Source organism: Pelobates fuscus, chromosome 1 (assembly GCF_036172605.1).
Source record: "Pelobates fuscus isolate aPelFus1 chromosome 1, aPelFus1.pri, whole genome shotgun sequence".
In the NCBI taxonomy this organism is placed as follows: domain Eukaryota; kingdom Metazoa; phylum Chordata; class Amphibia; order Anura; family Pelobatidae; genus Pelobates; species Pelobates fuscus.
The window spans coordinates 246877208-246892303 of NC_086317.1; the positions used below are offsets into that span (position 1 = coordinate 246877208).

Below are 15096 nucleotides of genomic sequence, written 5' to 3' on the forward strand. Positions count from 1 at the left end.
TGGTTTACTAAATAAAATCTATTATATTCTATCTCAACTTCAAACATATTTATGAATGGTCATTGCTATTGTCATAATCATGTATATTCGCCAAAATAGATATTCTTATCATGTTTGTGCAAATAAATAATATCAGGGTTATTTGCTAAATTTAGAATTTAAAATGAATTCAAATAGAATTTAAAATTTAAAGCCAAAACAGCAAAACTGAAAAAAATTCTCTAATTCAGCTATGCTTTCAGCCCAGCTACTCTGTAATTCAAGCAGCGCTGTGACCGTCTGGGGACTTTGCAGAATTCACAAAGACCCCAGACAGTGACATCGTCGCTGGTGGTCCAGTGGCCAGGTGGGCTGCTAACGGTGAGTTCTACTTGACTGAACCTGTCCCTCGTGGGAGCGGCCATCTTCCTCCAGCAGGTACTATTCAGTTCCTTGTAATTGTATGTCTTGTTATAATTGAGCCTATTATAACATCTGGAAAATATAATTTAATAATTGATCTCAGATGTTGATATTGTTTCAATAATATGGTTCAAATAACACTGGTGTTCACTAATCAGTATCATATAATTCATTTTATATTTACACGTCGTGCATTTTTCTATTTGCCTTAAAATTTCTTAAATGTATATAATTTATGACACTCAACAGAGATCTGTGAGCTGGGATGTTCAAGAAATCCCTCAGTCCAGTGCTTATATGAATACTCAAGTCCGCTAAAGCACTTCAACTTGCTGCATGGTTTTATATAAACCGTAGCTCTTCCCAGTGCCCGGAGCCTCTCCCTACTTGGCATAACATTAAACAGCAATACCCAACATACATTGTTTTCATGGATATCTGTAACTATGAAAACATATCAATACATCTGTAGAATCCTGTGCCTGAAGAAGTGGTTTTATCAGAGTCTATACAGATGTTTAAACAGCAACTAGCTGCATACTTGCAAAAACAGAATTTTCAATAATATAATTTTTCAGCTGTAGGCTAATAGCTTATTGATCCAAGGACACATCTGACTGCCATTCTGGGGTCAAGAGGGATTTTTTCCCCCTAGTTTGTTGCAAAATGGGAAGTGCTTCAACCCGTTTTTTTTTTTTTTTTGCCTTCTTTTGGATCAACAGCAAAAAACACATGTGAGGTAGGCTGAACTTGAAGGACACGTGTCTCTTTTCAGCTTATGTAACCATGTAACTATCTACAAATTGTTTATTTATTCATCCATTCATTCATTCATCTTTTCAGAAATATTGGAGAAATATTTTAGAGACTTGATATTTCTTATTATGCAAAATTACTGTGAGGACAACACCAAAACATTAACTGTGCACTAACCCAAATCCCTATACACATTAAAATAAAAGAGGTTTTTAGAACCACTGCAAAGGTCATTAAAATGTAAGTTCACCTGCCCCATGAAGGCATATAGGTAGGTTCTATACTAGCAATTTAATTTGCTGCTTTTAGCCAAAAAGCCACATTTCTAAAGGAAAGCATTGGCTTAACTGAGATCATAAAGATTGATAATCTCAGCCATTGAGGTGGTACCAGCCACGGCGAAAGTGGCACGGCGTAGGAAAAAAAGGTGAATAAAAACACCTTCTTCATGCGATCGGAGTGGGCAGGTAGCTAAATGCATACACACACACACTCACTCTGACAGGCACACACACACACTCACTCTGACAGGCACGCTCACTTTCACTCAGAGTCTCTCTCACTCTGACAGGTTCACACTCACATTTTTGTATTAATTGAAACCCAATCAGCCTACCTACCTTTAGGAGAGCTGAGTGGGTCTCTCCCTGTGGTCCAGTGTGGATGCTCTCTTTCTGCAGTTCTGCAGTACTCTTACTGCAGCTCATCTCCTCCCTGATCGCTCTCTGTAATGATGCCGGAGTGACATCATATTCCGGCTCCCGGCATCATTAAACAGCACGAGCGAGCAAAGAAGAGCTGCAGTGAGAGTCCTGCTCCCTCGCGCACCGCCTCCTTGCTCATGCTGGTGGCTGGTTGAGGTGGGCGGCTGGCTCCATGCTGCCTCAGCCGGCCACCTCCTTGCTCCCTCGGGCGGCCGGCTTCATGCTGTCCACCGGCGGCCACATTAAACAGCTGGCGAATCCCAGGCACCAGGGCAAAATTTCTAGTCACCGTGGCGACCTGGGATTTGTCAAGCCCTGGTATAGTGTTATCATATTTCTTTTGAGACACCTTTTTTACTGCAGTTTTATTGAGAGTGTCAGACAAATAGAAATGCAAAATATACATTGGATAGCAATAAGTGGTTTCATTTAAAGTGGGAATAGCAAAGTGAGACACCTTTTTTGTAAAGAAAACAATGCCATTTTTTTAGCCTATTTTCATAAATGATGTTTTCCATCTCCCCTATTAATGTTGCAGCTCACATCTACACTTTTATGTGTAATATGTTTCTTTAAAACAGGTGCCCAAAATTGCACTTCAGTTGCATAACTAAGGTGGAGTCTTGTCAATTATATTGGTACCAATTACCAAGTATATTTTGACAATCTGAATAAACACCCCTTTTTATGCATGACAGCACCTTACAACCATTCACCATGCTAGACTGGAACACTGTTACCTTAGTTTTTTGTTTTTTTTTATCCATAATGATGCAAAGTTTTTGATTTAATGTTATCCCTAACCCTAACCCTATAACTTATAAGTTGCTTGTGAGTTTCTTATTCCAAAATTTATTATTTTGCATTAAATCTAATATAAATATACCACTTGTCTGTTAATCTCTCATTAATCCATTTCTTTCTTAAGAGAAGTTATGTTGTGTTCAGACTACAAACGTACTAATCTTGCGTCAGATGCAAACACAGCCAAGTGACTTCCAATGTACACTTCAAAGTCATATATAAACATATTAAAGAGAAGTGGACCCACAACAGAACCCTGAAGCACTCCAAATACCACTTTTGTCCAATTATGTCAAACAGTTAATTGTATGCCAATATCTAAAGCTCCCCCATATATTTATTACCTACTTCCTCTGTCTGCTAATCTTGCCACACACCTTATCTTAACCCTCCTGCACTAAGGCTGAGTTTCATACCCTTTCTATATTATCTACCAAAGCAGCAGTGCTAATGAACAAAGAGACCCCTACCACTCCAGGCAATTAACCTCTAATTCTCCAAAATTTCCCCACTTGCCACTGACAAAAAACAAAACAAAAACAAACAAACAAAAAATAATCTGTAAAAAGACTTTACATCGCCATGCCAGTTACCCTCTCCCCCTATTTTAGATAGCCACATTTCCCCGACAATGAACCCTCTCAGTGCCCAGATTAGCTTTTGCTACATATGCAGTTCAGGCACTCTCCATGCAGTACACAGACACCCTCTAAGAAGTTTACTGACACTCACAATGCATTTCACAGACACCTCATGCAGTTCACAGACACACCACATGTTTGAAATTTTGTAGACAAATTAAATTAATTTGGTAAGTTAAAGTACCAAGGTAGAATGAGCTATTACCACCCTTCAACCAGGCATCAAACCCAAATTCTCTTCCCTTTCTTCTGACAGTCAGGCTTACTCATTCAGCCACCCCAGGGAGGGCTCTTTCCTGTGCTTCAGACCCAAGGCTACACCAGAGCAGGTGCTTTCTCTATCATCCACCAGGAACTCAGCCGGCATTCTGGAGTAAGAAGAGGATGGGTGAAATGGAGTTAGCAACTTACTCAGAATCCATTGCTTTCTGCTGCTTGTAGGGCCTTGCTTAACAGAAATAAAGAAAAATGGGTGTGCTCTCACCTCAGCTCACCACTGCTGAGTGGCCAAGAGTGCTCCTCTAAACTCTGGTAGGCCCTGGTGCCATTACATCTGCAGTAATTCCTCTCATGATCCTTTTTTGTCACCCCCTCCAATTTTAAAGCCTCACACAACCTTCTAGCTGTCCTTTCCACCAGCACAGCAGACCCTCCTCCATTTGGGTGCAATCCATCATGGCTATAAAGATTGCATCCAAGCGCAATATTGGACAAGTCTTCTAGAGACCTAAAATCCTCCTTCCTACACCAAGACTTAAAGCATGCACTAATCTCACTAATCTCCCACTGTATTTCTACAATAGCGAGTAGCACAGGTATTATCTCAGAAAATACTAACTTGGAATTTGCTTCCTAATTCACTGAAATCATTATTTAGGACATCCCATTTTCCACTGACTTTGTCATTGGCACCAATATGGACTATGACAGCCGAGTCATCACCAGGAGACAGCAAACTGTCAGGTTTAAATGATCAGAGCGGCAGATTACCCTGTCTATTCTCTTAATAATAGAAACCCTTACCACAATAACCTATCTTCCCTTCCTACATTTTGGATCCCATCTATAGTAGAGAAGTTGTTCCCTCGGCTGTCTGAAGGAGCAGCTTCCTCCAGCACAGCCACTCCTTAGCGAATACTCCCAGCATCTTCACTCAAATGGGCAAATCTGCTGTGGTGTACAAAATCAAGACTTTCCCTGCCCTTTGGCTATGATGTCTAGCTGTCACCCAGAGTAGTTTCTCTGTGGAGTGATAAGCAAGTTTGAAGCAAAATAAAAGGTTACTTTTTAGTATGTTGGCGAATAGGTTCTTCATTGTTTTGCTTTAACATTTACATTTTTGAAGATCCTAATCAGGTTAATAATAGTGACTATGGTTACTTTTATCCTATTTATCCCTATTACTTTATGGGGGATAGTAACAGGTATGAAAGTTGTGGACACAGATTTTTACAATAGCATATCACTAAGAGCACACACACAATTTGTGTTTCAAACACTTTAACTTTTAGGTACAAAGAATCCAAATTCTTACCAGCAGCTCCATGATGAAACTGTGTTTAGGGAATATTTCAAGGCTCTTTTTTTATACTTAATCAACCAATGCTAAATGAGATTTTGCAATTTTACACTCACTCTGTATAATCGATTACCATTCAACTGTTGCACAATCAAACTCAGACTATTTATATCGTCTATCATCAGAAAAAAGGAGACCCCAGCTGTATTCAAGGTGACTCCCACAATGGAATTATATAACCAGGATTTTCTTCCAATAATAGCCACTTGCATGCTTAAATAACCCATTACAGCAATGTGTCTCCAAGACAAAGATTGACATAAATTGCAAAATGCTCATGTCTATAACAGGGTCTATTAATCCAGACCATATCCTAACTAATGGAAATGCATGGATGTATCACTGGGAATTTGGGACATTAAGCTATTCAGTCTCTGCAGAAATACATTGATATATATTTAGAACAAATAAAAAGACATATAGAGGTAATCACTTCCAACTGAAGAGTATATTAGACCCCACTGGGGAGACACAAAGAGTGACTGAGCACCTCACTAGATGCAAAGTTGTCCAGAGTTTACTCCCCAGACAGGTAGATTATAACACATGCATTCCTCAAAATCACCTTAAGCTTGCCATTGAAATCATATTCTGTTGATATTCCCAGATGGAACCACCAAGAAACTTCGCAGTAATATTCGACGTAGCACAGAGACAGGCATTGCTGTGGAGATGCGGAATCGAGTAACCAGACAGGGGAGCCGGGAGTCCACAGATGGCAGCACCAACAGCAACAGTTCTGATGGCACGTAGGTCACCTTCTTTTTCTGCCTGAAGACATGTTTCTCATGGACTGCTGAGACTTTTTTATTATCTCCCACATATTATTTCTGTGTAACTTGTAAAGTGCTAAGTAAACCTGTTAGCGGTGTATGTGAATAAAATACATATCTATATCACATTCTCATATTCCAGATAGAACTGTCTCTAGGGTCATCTCTAATTCCCTAGAAGCTTTCCTACACACCATCAAAAGGTTCTGTGTATTGTTTTCGGGCCTCTTTCATAGTTATCTTTTCCCAAACATCTAATTTAATCACAAACCTCTCCACAATCATTCTAAAAAAAAATAATAATAATAATAAAAAAAAAAAAAAAAAAAGATCTTTAACATAGTAATAATTTGATAATCTCAATATAAATAAACCTGCGGAAGTGTAAATTCTGCATTAGCAATATGACAAGTGAGAGAACTGTCTCTAGGTGCCTGGGTAGAGTCCTAGTTTTAGCAAATGGTTTGATGTAAAACCAGGTGATTGCGCTTATAGCCTGCTAGCCCTAATACCACTACAACAGGCTGGAATGTTTAAAGTTATTACACTGTACTTTTTATTCTGTCCCTTACCTGTGCTAATACCAGGACCTCCATGGAGAGGGAGAAATTGTGTGTTTGCTTCTCTCTATCACCGGCATCTCTTCACTCATGGTTCATACCCCAGAGGCCCTTGATGTCATTATTCTCCCATAGCACACTCTTAACCTATGTATGACTGATCCCACTGCCCAAATTGATATATCTGGAGTTAGCAAGCACCCTGATCCTATAATTTCTTTTGTGTTTGTTATAGTTCTAACTAATCATAATAATACCTATCTGAAGAAGACATTTCTGCCATTATTTGTATGTTAGTGGCATATTTAAAACTGTCTGTAAGAACATGCTGTCCAGCATCTCAGAATTATCCGTGAAGAATAATGTAACCATAAGATCTTCTGATTATGCATGTGATTACATTATTCTTGCATGTTTGATTCCAAGATGTTGGACAGCATGTTCTTACAGACTGTTTTTAATGTGCCACCAACATACAAATAATGTCAGACATTTCTTCTTTAGATTTTCCCACAATCCTCTCCTCCATAGCTTTGCTTAGAGACTGTTATCATTTTGGTTACGTTCAACAAAATGGGGAAAATGGCCATGCTTTCCTGATATTACATATACTTTTTTATTCTCTTTTTTTATTAGGTAGTATAGGAACATATCAGCAAGACAATACTGAAAGATATGATGGCCTCTATTTTATATTTTATATTTTTTGGTAAACTTTTTTTTATTATATATTAAAATATCGAAATATAGATCATGAAGTATGAAGAAAATAAAAATAAAATATTAAGTAATTTAAAAAAGTTTACCAAAAAATATTAATTGTTTTTAAAAACTTAGCTACAAAATATTAACTTGAGGCCAATGTTAGATCAACAAAAAATATATGCAGTGCACCTGTAGTTTACCTTTTTATATTACATATTCCCCTTTCCACTTTTTCTGCCACATGTCCTGCCATAATCCTCTCTACCGGACAGTCATTTCTTCAACAGGCTTATCTGGAATATCCCCCTTTAATTCCTTATCCAGACTAATTTACTTATTTCTGTAAACCATACCCTACACATCTCTCACAGATCTGAATCTTCTTACAGATTTATCTTCCCTACGACACGACTTGGAGCTGAAAGCCAGTTTAGCAATTTCTTGGATGGGCTGGGACCGGCACAGATAGTAGGAAGACAGACGTTGGCTACACCCCCTATGGGTGAGTATATGTAACTGTGTTGTGGTAGTGTGCAATTCTAGAAAACAATGAAAATAAATGAATATACAATTGGAGAAAAAAACATCCATATGATTGACAGAATAAAGATATACCTTGGGTTCTAAGAACAAGTTATTTGCAACAAATAAGACCCATTAAGTCAAAAAGAGCTAAGCAAAATCAAATATTGTGACATATTAAAATGTTATTACCTGATCTAACAATTATTATCTACAAAGATATAGTAGTACGGCTCAGTGTTTACCAATATAAATCCAAAATTATTTTAGCTTATTTAAAATGTTTATCTGACACAATTTTGCAATCACTCATATATGCACAAAGGCATGCCAACCAGGATTTTCTTATAAACCTGTCATTCTTCTGAGGTCAATAAAATGAGTACTGATGAGTGCTAAAGTGCTTTGCAAACTGCAAAAAATATTTATAGTAAACTCAGTTTGCTCACACATATCTTCAAATGGACAAAGGTTTTAATTTTAGGGGTGTGTGTGGAAATGTGGCCAGGGGTAGGGCTGTTCTGAGAAATTTTAGGCAACTTACTGATAACTATTGACAGGGCCGGTGCAAGGATTTCTGCCACCCTAGGCAAAGAACCACTTTGCCACCCCTTCATGTCACACACTGACAGACACACACACACGCTGACACACACACACACAGAAACTCACTGATGTCTAACAGACATTCACTCACTGACAGACACACACACTTACAGACATATACTCACTCACTGACAGACACAAACACTCACTCAATGACAGGCACAGACACTCACTCAATGACAGGCACAGACACTCACTCACCGACAGACACTCACTCACCGACACACATCCACTCACTCACTGACACACATACACTCACTGACAAAACACTCAAACGCTCACTTCCCTGGGCAGCTCCACACTCCTCCCGCCCGCTATTTTGTATGCCGGGCCCAGACTGATGTCATATTCTGGCTCCCGGCATCACAGAGGGTGCACGAGGGAGGAGTAAGGAGCTCCTTCGGTCACCGGCATTTGGTAAGGTAAGAAGGTGCCTGCTCTGCCATACTGTGACAGGGTTCCTCTGGGCGCCCCCACCTTCGGGCGCCTGGAGAAGCGACCCAGCGCTGAGGGGGGAGGGGCGGTTCTAGAGCCGCTCACCCAGCGCTGTGGTTTAAGACAGGGGGAGCCCACCAGTAAATATGGGCGCCCCCAGCAGGCCCTGCCTATTGATGTAACTAAAATGTAATTTACTACAAGAAAAAGAAATCTTATATGCACAGACTGATTGCTGAACACATTTATTGTAGCTTAAGGAAGCATTACTTTGGGGCTCAGTTATATTAAGACAAACAAACATTATGAAGCTCCTTGAAAAAAACAAAAACAAAAACAAAAGGACATTAGGATTAAAAAGAGGGATAGAGAGATTTGGATCCAAAATACCTCACCATCCTAAATTGGGACACTTGGGAGGTATGCATTGCAGCCCTTATTCCCATCTCCCCACACACTCCATTGCTGCTTGAATGCATAAATAAATTTAGAAATACAAATGTTTATGTAGTCAATCAATAAAGATGCCAATGTAATTTGGGCAATATGGGCAGATTTAAAGTTAGGATTTAATTATGATGGAAGTGGTTAAACACAAACAATAACTGCTTAATGTGTCACTGCAAAGTGCATTTACTAAAAAAGGAGTCATGATTTTCATGTTGGCAGTCACATTGTGGTTGTGAACATGTTCAAGATTTCCCCCTATATTTAATATGCAATGTACAGAGCCAGTGATTTTGATCACCATCCTTTGCAAACACGAATGACCTAAATATAACTGCTGAGGTGGCTCTGATTGTAGTGTTTAGCAAGGCTGTCCTCTACTGGCCGAGAGTGGAGATACATAAAAATATTTTATCTTGTCTATATTTGGTTAGATTAGACATACAATTCCAAGTTACAGTAAACAGTTGATAGAAACAATAACCTTTTTAAACATAGTAACAACTGGAAACACAGCAACATCAACCTAGTAAATGTCATTGTATACTTTTAAAGGAGCGCAGTTAATGTCAAATTAAAAAAAGATGAATTGCAAACTACAGAACAGGAAATATACTTCAGACACAGTAAAAAAGGAAAGGAGAGAGACCATGCTTGCGTGTCGAGAGGCTTTCCTTCAAATTCTGAATAAACACAAATTAAATTGTCAATCTCCGTAACAAATTGAAAATCTAGTTTCCACAAAGGACCAAGTTCCCCAATAAAATTAAGCATCCAAACAAAAATTTCTGGAGGAAAAACAATCAAATACATTAAGTTTTAACTACTTTTATATGATAATTATAGACTCTAAATAAAAGGGAATATTCTGGCTCATAAACAATATAATAGATATTTGCATATCTCTCTATCCATCTCTCTCTCTGTACAAGTTAGACAGAATTCAGATCATTACATATTAAACAGGTTCTAAAATGTATATATATATATATATATATTTGGAAGAAAAAAATACCTATCCTAGTTTGAAGAAAACAAAAATGAAGATTTTCTTACAAAATATAGTCATGCAATCCCTGTATTTGGCAATGCTAAATGATGCCCCATTTTAAGCCAGCCATAAATAATTGTTTTATAATATATTCTAAAAATGTGGTGTGGACATGTCTCGAGAATGTCTCTGTAGTCTACACGTAAGATTAAAAGCAGCCAGAGCTTTATATATATATATATATATATATATATATATATATATATATATATATATATATATATATATATATATATATATCATGGCCTTTGTAGATAAACTGATCATTGGTTATAAAAAACTTTATGTACTGGAAAATATCCATACTTGTAAAATGTGTTTTGAACAAGGCTCAGAGACAAAGGATGAGGGCAATGCTCCATTCTGAGTCCCAATCAGAATTGAGTTAAAATCAGTTTTAAACAGTAAAACCATGAACCAGCACAAATAAATCAATGTAATGTACCAGCTGGTAGTAAATAATTAATTTTTTTAATTGTAGTCACTAAATATAGAGATCAGGGGAATGCAGATCATGCTCCATCACTTCTAAGACAAATGGTTGGCTCCTCACAAATGGAGAGCTGGGGACATCATCTCTAGAGACACAGATCTGACAGACTATGGGGATTGAAAGAGTCCTAGTCTTTGAAAATCTACCTGCCTCCGCGTTGCACTTTGGCACTTATGTGTCTGTATAAGGCATCAGCTGGCCATAGACTCATAGTTCAGAGCTGATCTCAAGAAAAGCATTTGGAGAAGTCTACTGGAGAGTTTACTGGGACTTGGACTTTCATAGACCCTTGGGAAGAGTAAACATCTGATTATTTAAAAAAACAAACAAAAAAAAAACACTGCAACACAACCATACATACATACCCCCCCACCCCACAATGCCCCCGCCTACCCCCCACCCCCTTCATTATTTACTGATGTAAACCTGATACAAACTAACTAAGGTTTATTCGCAAGCCTACATTACTTCTGATATGGAGGATAAGGGTGGGGAGAAAAAGAAACTGCAAAATGCAAGTCAAAGTGAGACTATGAATAACTTAAATAATGTTACACAAAGCAGCTGGGCAATAAAAATCCATTTCATGGGTTATTGCATGTAAATTCCAGACTCTTTGATTTACAGTTACTCAAGTTTTTCATACTTAATGAGAGAACCATGGACTTTGTCATCTTGTGATATATAGATATGGGAACATGGAATAGTTTAGAAAAGTAAAAAAAGCTACTGTATTCTGTTGTGCTATTAATTTTATTGAGCTACTTGAAAATGGGTTATCTGCTCATCCGTATACACAGTAAGGCAGGAAGAAGGATGTAATAATACGTTAGTATCTTCATGAGCTTCCAGATGGTTTATTCCCTGACCATTGCCCAGACCCAAGGTAATAAACAAATAACTGCATGATTATTGCATGTCAATTTATTAACTAAGTTGTCATCTGAAAAGGAACCTGGGCTCGGAGTGGATAATAATCTGGAATAGTATCCAAATACTTTTTTTGTCAATATCCACTACAATGATTATAATGCTTAGAGCCCCTCTTAAAAAAAAATACATTTGTGCTTTAATATATATATATATATGACATTGAGCCAGATGCTAATTGTGCTGCAATTTCACTACAAACCTGAAATTGTTTGACAGATGAATGCTCTTCTGCATATTACACGTCCCTTCCCTATTGTTGGAGTTCAGAAGGAAAGCAGCAGTTTCATAATGTTAAAGATAAAATCAAATGCTGAGACAGGGATTACTTAATCATAGATGGTGATGTTAGCAATATTATAGGAGCTCTGTCAAATGAATATTATCTACAGCACGCCTCTCTCTCAAGCCAGAGTTTGTACTGGAGCTACAAGATGTAAAACGTTAGATGGAAAGGAGTCAAGCAAGATAGCTTAACGTAGGCAGGTAGCAAATAGGCAAGTCAAAGTATTTGACATTATTTACAGACGTTATCCTATATCTGTGCCAAGTGTAGTAAGGGTCCTTCTTTAACCAATTTACTAGCTAAAGAAGTGTAAGTATAGCATAGCCCAGGGAACACTGGGTGCATAACTTCATTTATAGCAACACAGTCGAATCAATATTGAGTACCAATCATCAATCAACTACCAGAGCATATGAAGTTAAATTGGTTTACCAGTCTGTACAAGTGCAGACCCATTTCCCTATAGCTTTCTACCTCGAGGGAAGACATCTCTCTGCTACTTGTGCTCGCCACTGATACAAAGTGCTTATGGTCTTTAGATGACCATTTAATAGAGGACATGTCCCATGTTTGTGGATGTAGATGCCATATAGTAGTGGAAAGTATTAACCCAATTGAGTTGTAAATGAATCTCTGGTTTATCCTAAACACAAATAGAAAAATATTAGGGCACTCCAAGGATATGATATCGTGTTGTTCATGAGCACTTGGGTAAATGAAAATAAGGACTTGTGTCATTACGGTGTAATAGATGACAGGTCAGGGAAAGACGTTTGGATTCAGTCTACAAATTTGTTGCTGCTCTCAGTAGCCATTTAAAACATTTAAAAAAAGCAGAACAATCCACAGTTTCCTCCTGTTTATGTGAGAGTAGTTGTGGTAATTCACCAATATCCAGCTTGGATAGACCAATGGAAGGCTATCTTTGGCACTCCAGATGTTGTGGATTGCATTTCCCCTGGTGCGTTGCCTGCATTATGGCTGTAAGTGGATTATGGGAAATGTAGTCCACAAAACCTGGAGCGCTAAGGTTGCCTATTGCTAAGATAAACCCTGTACTTTAACATTTTTCCACCTCCATTTATCCTACATACGGTTTATATGTAGGTTTAGTTGGTGCTAAGCTTGAATGAGTGGCTGTACGGTGTATTCCACTGCTACAGTACAGTCAGCATTTTCAACAATGGTCACCTTGTCATAGAGCCAAGTGGAGACTCCTCCCAGAACTGGCTTATGTCATCCACTAATTTTCACCTGTACCCAGGTGTGGTGGACCGCCTGGGCACCTCCGTTAATCACACTTCCTTGTTATCACTGAGTACCATAAACACTTCGCCGGGACACCATAAGCACTTCTAGCCCTAAACGCCGCAGCTTGGCTGGAGGCTCGCCGCCTCTTCCCACCCTGGACCCAAGCCCTGGATCCATCTCCCAGTAGTTAGAGCTCTCCTCCAGAGAGTATAGCAGGTCTAGCAAGTAAAAGAGCAAGTATAGCTCACGCCCCCTCCCCCCACCCCCACACTCATTAGCCAAGACTTAATGCTTGGAGTAGACCCTCTTTATTCAGGGCCACACACGGCCTTTTTATGCAAAGTCCCCTGCAAGGGGTTTCCATCACAAACATACAGAGTCTTTTCTCCCAAGATCCTCTGTGCCTGAGAGATAATTGGCTGAGGAAACCTCTTTAATTTAATTATCCCTCAGGTACAGGAAAATCTACGATAGTTCCAAACATTCCACCAACACATTTTAATATTTCAAAAGGGGTTAATTGATTGCATGGAAGGTCAGAGCTTACAACCCAAGTTCCTATTTGAAGCTGGGACCCTAACAGAGCCACTCTGCCAGGTGTGAGAAGTCACACACAAGTGGCCTGGAAGTCTGGATTTAGCACAATAAAACTCTCCCATCTGCCATATGTCTTGATTTTCTCTTAGATAGGAAGTCCTATGACATGTTAATGATCAGCATCTTTTGAGAACAAACCCTTGTCTTTAAATATATCCACAAGAGACACCAATACCCACCCACAGAACCAATACTCAAGCCTCATTTTTGTCATATTTAGAATGGGACAAGCACAATCTTCCAATCAAGCCCAAACATGATTTGCAAACAAGGGGAGATCCCCAGCATGATGACCTGAACACAATAAGCAGGCTAGCAAGTGGGCACATGTAAGCAGGGTACCCAGTGACAGCGTTCCGTCACACCAGGTCTCTATCAAACTTGATAAAGACTTGAGTACAGGTCGAAACGTTGTGTCTAACATATCTGTTTGACTTATCACAGTGAGTGCCTGAGATTGTTCTACTTATACTTGTATTTCTGGGATATGCTGACCCATACTCAGTTAGCACCCTGTGTTTTTTTTATGATTGAGTGCAATCCACTTTTTCTTTTTTCTTGGATAGCTACTATTTTTTAACATATTTTACTCTATAAGACAATTACAGGTGCGTACTCTTGTTTAAATGGGGGTTGCCATGCCAAGAATACTTAATTAGCCCCCTCTGCCAAATGCAAGTCCCGTAAGTACCACTGTATCCAGCTATTTACTTGATACATTTGCTACATTTGCTATTTCAATAAAATAAAAATACATTGATTATGGAACATCCTAGGGCCACCTCACAGCCAGGACCCTTGCTGGGCATTGACTGTGTCCCCATTGACTGGTGACCCTGATTAAAATGATCCAACTTCTTCCATATATGATTGAATAAGATGGATTTTATACATACAGTTATGCTCAAACATTTGTATAACCTGACTGAAATTTTGAAATTTCTGCATTGATTTTGAAAATATGACTGATCATGCCAAAAAATATTTTATTGAAGGATAGTGATCATATGAAGCCATTTATTATCACATAGTTGTTTGGATCTTTTTTTGTTGTAATTCTTTATTTTCAAATGACAGAAATTACAGGCACATAAACGTTGCGTAGGAGTAGTGCATGGGCTAATGCCAAAGCCAAAGTTCTGACATTCCAGAAGTGCATACTTATACAGAAGGATATAGAGAGAGGATTGTTATATGATAATGTAACAATAGGTTTCTTTTGTGTGAGGTTTGGATCCTTTTTAAATCATAATAATAACAGAAATCACCCAAATGGCCCTGATCAAAAGTTTACATACCCTTGAATGTTTGGCCTTGTTACAGACACACACTGGTTGAAATGTAAATTAAAGGTTTCTTTTTCGACACCTGTGGCTTTTTAAATTGCAATTAGTCTGTGTATAAATAGTAAATGAGTTTATTAGCTCTCACGTGGATGCACTGAGCAGGCTAGATACTGAGCCGTGGGGAGCAGGAAAGAACTTTCAAAAGACCTGTGTAACAAGGTAATGTAAGTTTATAAAGATATAAAAGGATATAAAAAGATATCCAAAG

The 15096-nt window shown here is 38.4% G+C and overlaps 1 protein-coding gene across 3 annotated transcripts in view; it reads left to right on the forward strand.

The window, feature by feature from the left end:
* The window catches only part of RIMS3 (regulating synaptic membrane exocytosis 3), a 119558-nt gene that overhangs the window by 82688 nt on the left and 21774 nt on the right, over nt 1-15096 (forward strand). For all 3 annotated transcript variants that reach the window (XM_063456404.1, XM_063456402.1, XM_063456408.1), the window contains 2 exons: nt 5494-5635; nt 7314-7426. In XM_063456404.1, the coding sequence (XP_063312474.1) occupies nt 5494-5635; nt 7314-7426 (255 nt within the window). The remainder of the gene's footprint in view (nt 1-5493; nt 5636-7313; nt 7427-15096) is intronic.